This window comes from Lolium rigidum, chromosome 6 (assembly GCF_022539505.1).
Source record: "Lolium rigidum isolate FL_2022 chromosome 6, APGP_CSIRO_Lrig_0.1, whole genome shotgun sequence".
NCBI classification, from domain to species: domain Eukaryota; kingdom Viridiplantae; phylum Streptophyta; class Magnoliopsida; order Poales; family Poaceae; genus Lolium; species Lolium rigidum.
Window position 1 is genome coordinate 261,966,516 of NC_061513.1, and position 7,357 is coordinate 261,973,872.

At 44.0% G+C, this 7,357-nt stretch overlaps 1 protein-coding gene across 1 annotated transcript; it reads left to right on the top strand.

The window, feature by feature from the left end:
* The first annotated feature begins 1,313 nt into the window (after positions 1-1,313).
* LOC124666283 (protein NSP-INTERACTING KINASE 3-like) lies at positions 1,314-7,029 on the top strand. Its single transcript, XM_047203626.1, has 11 exons — positions 1,314-1,395; positions 1,632-1,764; positions 1,852-1,923; positions 2,032-2,175; positions 2,270-2,341; positions 2,428-2,487; positions 2,618-2,715; positions 2,828-2,977; positions 4,144-4,485; positions 5,172-5,563; positions 6,265-7,029. The coding sequence occupies exons 2-11, from the start codon at positions 1,643-1,645 to the stop codon at positions 6,583-6,585; spliced, it is 1,773 nt and encodes a 590-aa protein (XP_047059582.1). The 5' UTR covers positions 1,314-1,395; positions 1,632-1,642; the 3' UTR covers positions 6,586-7,029.
* Positions 7,030-7,357: the final 328 nt, after the last annotated feature.

The following is a 7,357-nucleotide window of genomic DNA, read 5'->3' on the forward strand; positions in this document are numbered from 1 at the left end:
ATGGGCAGTATGCCACATCCTGTTCTAATCTTCATCTTCAAATCCCGCCAATAATAAACCGTGTGAACACGGTGCAATGAACTAGCACTCTGGATAGATAGAGTAGCATATAAAGATTCGGCGACACTGATGACGAGCGAGGCAGCTAGATTGTAGAGAGAGAGAAGACAAGGAGGGACGGGCCAAGAAAATAAAAGCCTCACGAGCACGTGACTCGCCAGTGCGTGTCCCTAGCGTTTCATCCGTTCCTTGTTCCCCTCGGGCTCCTTTCTTTATCACCATCCGTCATTCCGTTTTGAAATTCAGTTTAGTTGTACCCCCTCCCTCGTAGACTGGCCATGACAAACATGCGCCTTGTCATTGGCACCTCCCCAGATCACTGTTTAGTTATTACTGTACTCTACTGTTAACCAATGCGACACTCACACCGATTCCAATCGCTCCAGGACAGCAGCGATACAATATAATTTTCTGAACTTCGTACCGAAGTCAGTACGAAAGTATAGTATAATTTGCTCGAGAGATGCTGCAAGATTGCGTTTTGTTGTGTGTCTGCTGCAGTGTTGTAGAGAGACGGAGCTGTCGCTACGGTCGCATTATTGGAGCGCCTGCCGTCGTCTCGAAGCGACACTTTAGCGAGATCTTGGTTACATGTTAATCGATTTCTTGCTGGGATAGAAAATGACTGAAAAGGCCATGTTATTTGTGCTGCTGCTGGAGTGTGGAGATATGATGCTGTCTGCAATCATCGCCGGATACTGCTCAACAAATACTGCGACGATGTGGAAACGACGGTGAGGCCGGGCAGAAAGCCTGGTGGAGCGGGTCGCAGCGAGTATGGTGTGGGTGGCCATGGATGGCAGTGGCAGGCATGCGCGTCCGTGTCGGGCCTGTTGGGTCTGCTCCTGCCCGAGGAGAGAGGTAGAGAGAGACTGGGCGCGCTTTTGGCGGTTTGCAGAGCTGCAGGCATGGAGCGATAGGGCCGTGGCAGGTGCTTGTTGGCGTCTCTCTCGTCCCCACTCCACTCCACCACCACCCACTCTCACCCCAACCCATCGCTTCGTTGCTGGGTTGGATTAACATTGACTCTGATTCTGATTGATCGCCTTCCTTCCCGCCGAGCGGGCTCGCCGGTGATTCGCTGACGAGCTCCGCATCTTCCGCAGCCGCGGCGCCGAGCGGAGGGAATTGGGTCGTGAGGGAGCCGGTTCCATCTTCTTCCCCGTCGTCCTTGGCCCGAAACGAATCTGCGGCCTTTGTGGTGCTGTAGTGGGGGGATGGAGACGGGGGTGCGGATGTGGCGGTGGCGGTGCTGGGTGGTAGCCGCCGCCCTGCTCAGCGTGATCCTGCCGCCGGCCGCCGCGTCGCTCTCTCCCTCCGGCATCAACTACGAAGGTACACTCCCTCCCCGACCCATCAATCTTGCTCCTTTCCTCCGTTCCTGAAGTGAAAAGCGTCGTTCGGCGCACCAAGATTCCCTGAAATTGGAAAAGATTTCCCTTTTCCCTTCCTGGCAAACCCCCAATTTGGCGAATCACGCCAATGTGGTTCCGCTTCTTCTTCGCCGGAGTTTCCACTCGGTTGTTTCTTGCCTGAGATTTGTTGACGCTCAACCTGCCTGCCTTTCGCAGTCGTGGCGCTCATGGCCATCAAGACGGAGCTGCAGGACCACTACAACGTGCTCGACAACTGGGACATCAACTCCGTCGACCCCTGCAGCTGGAGGATGGTCACCTGCACATCCGACGGCTACGTCTCAGCGCTGTAAGCCATGCTGCCGTGCCCCTTCTGCTCTCACCCATCTCCGGTGAGCTTTTGCAATGGGGACTAATCTTCTCGCGTGACTCGCAGTGGTCTGCCCAGCCAACGCCTCTCCGGCAAACTGTCGCCCGGCATCGGCAACCTCACAAGACTGCAATCTGTGTAAGCGCATTCATCCAGTTCCGTTTAAAATTGGAAATATGGCCAGAATTACAGGTTTCTCGACAAGTGAGAAACTGCAAGTGTTCATATTTCTTTTTCTTGGGACAGGCTGTTGCAGAACAACGCGATTTCTGGCACTATCCCAGCCACCATAGGCAGGCTGGGGATGCTCAAGACGCTTGACATGTCAGACAACCATCTCACTGGGAGCATCCCCAGTTCAGTTGGCGATCTCAAGAACCTCAACTACCTGTAAGAAGATTTCATTCCATGGTTCTTCTTCATGCCCCGTCCTTCTTGATGTATACAGCGACTCACTTTTGTTTCTCTTTCTTGTTGCTACCAGGAAACTGAACAACAACAGCTTATCTGGAGCTTTACCTGATTCACTAGCCACCATTGATGGCCTTGCTCTTCTGTATGTCCTGTGAATACCTTAGTTATTCCTGTTTTCTTCTTTCCTTTGTCTACTGTAATAAACGGCTACAGTGATTTGTTTCACAGAGATCTTTCATTTAACAATCTCACCGGTCCATTGCCAAAGATTTCTGCAAGAACTTTCAGGTAATCAATCATTCAGTTAATTCCCTGTCACCTGGCTAATTCAGTTTCCCCATGGACACCCTGTGTGCACGCTGCAGACTATTGCTCTTTCTTTCGTTTCCACTTTTCTTACTGATGCTTGTTATGACAGCATTGCTGGAAATACACTGATTTGTGGTGTCAAGTCTGGAGACAATTGCTCGTCTGTGTCGCTGGATCCACTTTCGTATCCACCAGATGACCTTAAGGGTGAGATTGTCGATCATTTTTATCTTTGAGAAATATATACTACCATAGCACAAAGAAATGGTATCTTTTTTTTGTATCTCTGTGCTTCTCATATCCGTTTCCTTTTCCTCAGCTCAGCCACAACAAGGTATGGCAAGAAGTCACCGTATAGCTATCATTTGCGGAGCAACTGTGGGTTCTGTAGCATTTGTCGCTATCGTGGTCGGCATGCTTCTTTGGTGGCGGCATAGGCGTAATCAGCAGATCTTTTTTGATGTAAATGGTAATGCTCTTTTCGATGTTGTGCTTGATCAATACTAGCATTGCCTGGATTTAGAGTTGGATATATAGATTTCTTTGTTGCAGCAAGGGTTGAAGAATCTACTGTTTATTACGGCTTGAACTATATTTTTCTAAGCTTCCAATTGAATAGTAAATTAATTTGAACAGGGCGATATGAAAATGCTCTTTGTTTATTTGACATGCTTACCTTTGGACGAGCTGAATAGTTAGCACTAGATCTATTTTTTCGCGAAAAAATAATTAGCATTAGATAATCTTCAGTAATATGATTTCCGCGACATGTTCAAAATTCACATAAAAACGAGACACCCTGTAGTCCTTTTTGTGGACTAGTACTAATTACATGTAGTAGTATTCATTATATAATCTTTCTTGCAGCTTCTAGTGATGTCATAGGTAATTAATCTTTTTTCTGCGAAAATAGGTAATTAATCTTTCCCGGTTCAGTAGAACAGTTACTACCAATTTAAACTGCATTGTCAATTAGGCATGAATACTAACTATATAGCAGGGACCTAAAGTGATTGAAATTTGATATTTCTCAAATCTAGTGGGATCATATTACGCTATGTGTATTTCATGCATGTTCTGCCTTTTTTTTTTCTTTTCGTTGTTTTTCTAATAAACATGGTTTCCTTACCAACTGAGATGGGCATACTGTCTTGATACAGTGTAGTCTAAATTTTCTCTTTGAGTCTTCTCTGTGTATTCCTCCGATTTCTACATATGTGAATGCTCAAATATTTGTCCTATGTTTACTAAAGAACATACAGAGATAAATTATCAAATTATCGCTGGGATAGAAGCCTTATTCTGGCAAACGATTAAATATATCTGACTATTATCTGGCAGCTTGCAAGCCTACTTGGTGGTCCTTATTTGGAAAACCTTTTCTGTAGTTCAGAATCATGATGTCCCAGTTACTTTTGGTATAGATACATCCATTTTTGGGCAACTAATTTGAACCGGAGGGAGTAATTGATTTGCCTTGCAATAAAAATGAGATGTCTTCTTTCACCCTATAACACCTGCTTTGATAATTTTTAAATTTTACATGCTCTCAGTTTCTGTTCATGCTTTCTGTCGGGCATGTTATTGCTGTTTTAGTTCCATACTGTGGTACCTGATACCTCCTCTTAGCTACAGATCAATATGACCCAGAAGTATGCTTGGGTCATCTAAAGAAGTACACCTTCAAGGAGCTTCGAGCCTCTACCAACAATTTCAACTCAAAAAACATTTTAGGTGAAGGTGGATATGGAATAGTATACAAGGGGTTTTTACGTGATGGTTCAATTGTTGCTGTTAAAAGATTGAAAGACTACAATGCTGTTGGTGGGGAAGTTCAATTCCAAACTGAAGTTGAAGTCATAAGCTTAGCTGTTCACCGGAATCTCCTACGGCTCATTGGATTTTGCACTACAGAGTGCGAGAGATTACTTGTTTATCCTTATATGCCAAATGGAAGTGTTGCTTCTCAGTTACGGGGTCAGTCTATTTCTCTCTGCTCTTATACATTTTTAAGTACTGTATTACTTGTGCAGATTCATTAGTGGCCTGTTCAATCTTTAATTCTTCTTGCCATGCATTAGGCTCATTTCAGATTAACACTATGGCATGTGTCCATGTTGGCTATCTAGTGAGCTCAAACTGTCACCAAATGGTCAGCTTAAAATGAAAAAAGAAAGCTGACGAGCATTAGTGTTGATGGCAAGTGATCCTCAACATGTTCTTTGTAGCATGCCATTGTTGTTTTGCCTGCTTTAAGTGAAAGTTATTGTACAATCTTGGAAGTATTAAGATAATACCCACTGTTTACTATCCGCTTGTGGGTTTGACCCATTGAGATTGGCCTTTTACCAATATCATCCTGGCTAGCTTAATCGTTCTGTGTACCATCAAACAAACCTTGACCATGGTGACTGTCTTCTATTGGAAGTACACTGCTTCTGCTGATATTAGTATTTACTCAAGCGTCTATTGACATTTTACAGTGCACCATATTTTGGAATATAAACTGCGCCATTCACAACATCACATACTGCTGATGAAATGAACAATTAAAAAACAAGAGGATATTATGATTTTTTCCAAGTATATATTTATTCAGTTTGCAAGCAAAAAAGTAACCTTCTCTATCAGTAAACCTAAACTTTTCTGCATTTCTTTCCCAGAACATATAAATGGCAGGCCAGCTCTAGATTGGTCAAGGAGAAAGATGATAGCACTGGGTACAGCACGAGGGCTGCTTTATTTGCACGAACAATGTGATCCAAAGATTATCCATCGTGATGTAAAAGCCTCCAATGTGCTTCTTGATGAGTATTTTGAAGCGATTGTGGGAGATTTTGGATTGGCAAAACTTTTGGATCACCAAGAGACCCACGTTACAACAGCAGTGCGTGGGACTGTTGGACACATAGCTCCAGAGTATTTGTCAACTGGCCAATCATCAGATAAGACAGATGTATTTGGGTTTGGAGTCTTGTTGGTTGAATTGATCACTGGCCAGAAGGCATTAGATTTTGGAAGACTAGCAAATCAGAAGGGTGGAGTGCTTGATTTGGTAAGCATGTGTCTCCTCAGCCCTTTAGTACTTTATATGAAAAGACTGCTTTCTCCTTTTGATCGTAGGTTCTTGGGCTCTGCCCTTAGTGTCTCCTCAGCTTTTCGACAACTTTTTAAAATGTAATGAACTGAACCTCCTAGAGGTGTGTATCCAACCCTACCTTTTCAATGAATTCACAAAGACCACTTTGCGTTTTCTCGAAAAAAGAGCTTTTCGACAAGTTTGTATGCCACTTTTAGGTCCCTTCTCACCTTTTACTTTGTGTACATTCAACGGTAAGATTTGACACTCGAGATGCTAAAGCATTTTTTTCATAGTAAAACAATTATTATCAACATGGCAAGTAAAATTTCATTGTGACGCTGAAAAGATGTTCTGTGAAACCAAAGCAGCTTAACTGTTTGCAGTTGTGATAACCCACTTTTAAAGAAGCCATTGAAAAAGGTCCAATAATACAATTATTTTAGTATTTTATTTTTTAGAAAATGTGTGACGTTAACTACGTTATATGGTGTTCATTTCTGTTAATTGTTCATCATGGTGTGGGCATATTAACTCATCCACCATCAATTAGCATCTCCTGTTTAGGGTCAACTGTTTGTATAAAAAAATAACATCCAAAGGGCATTATCTGTCCTTAGGCCTATGCCCTTTGTATCGAAACAAGCATTATTTCTGACACTTGCATCTGGTTCCAGGTAAAGAAGCTCCATCAAGAAAAGCAGCTGAGCATGATGGTGGATAAAGACCTAGGCAGCAACTACGATAGGGTGGAGCTGGAGGAAATGGTGCAAGTGGCTCTGCTGTGCACGCAATACTACCCGTCCCACCGCCCCAGGATGTCGGAGGTGATTAGGATGCTGGAAGGAGATGGGCTGGCGGAGAAATGGGAGGCATCGCAGAACGTGGACACGCCAAAGTCTGTCTCGTCGGAGCTCCTGCCCCCGAAGTTCATGGATTTTGCGGCAGACGAGTCATCGGTCGGCCTGGAAGCCATGGAGCTCTCGGGACCAAGGTGATTAACGGCCAATTTGATCGAACATTAGCGAAAAGTGGTAGTTTTCTGGATGGAGTTAGGGTAAGGTAGCCCTGTGGTGGCATTCATTTGTACATACGGTGTGTTATTGCGTACTGCGTGATCTCAGCCCATCTTTGCTGCTCATGATGTACATGTGGCTGTAAGAGAGATGAGATGAGTAGAGTAAAATATAGAGGAAAGAAAATTTTCCAATAGGTTCGCTATACTCTGTTTCTTCCTCCCCTTTCTCTTGCCTTGCACATAATGAATCGTTTGTGCTCTTATTCCGGTTCGAAGAAAGCACAGTTTTGGCCCATGAACTTCGAGCATTGGTCCTCATTTGATTCTGAATTTCTGAAACCGTCTGACTGAAACGGTGTTTCAGAGCTTTAGCACGTCGTGTGAATGTTTAGGGGCCAAAAGTGAATCATTATTTTAGCCTGGATGTAATGTGTTGTTGGTACCAGCATTTCTTGTCTTTGCATTACCTACATCGGTAGCACAAAGAACATGCTGCAGTGTGTGTGTATACTGTGACCAGAATGTGAATGTTTTGCCTTGTACAACTTACGATCTGTTCTTGGTCACTGCATTTCTTGTCTTGTCATTACCTCCATCGGTCGTACAAAGAACATGCTGCGGTATTTGTATACTGTGGCCAAGCGTGTGCAATGTGTATATATCACTGTAGACTCTATACTGGATTCACAGTGTTGCCAGGTCCACTTGCTGATAAAGGATTGCCATGAACGTCAGCATTTGGTACTATGAAC

Coding starts and splice junctions, on each gene's coding strand:
- LOC124666283 (XM_047203626.1), top strand. CDS start 1,643: ATGGCCATCAAGACGGAGCTGCAGGACCACTACAACGTGCTCGACAAC. Junction 2,342..2,427: donor ATTGATGGCCTTGCTCTTCT/GTATGTCCTGTG, acceptor TTTGTTTCACAG/AGATCTTTCATTTAACAATC. Junction 4,486..5,171: donor TGTTGCTTCTCAGTTACGGG/GTCAGTCTATTT, acceptor TTTCTTTCCCAG/AACATATAAATGGCAGGCCA.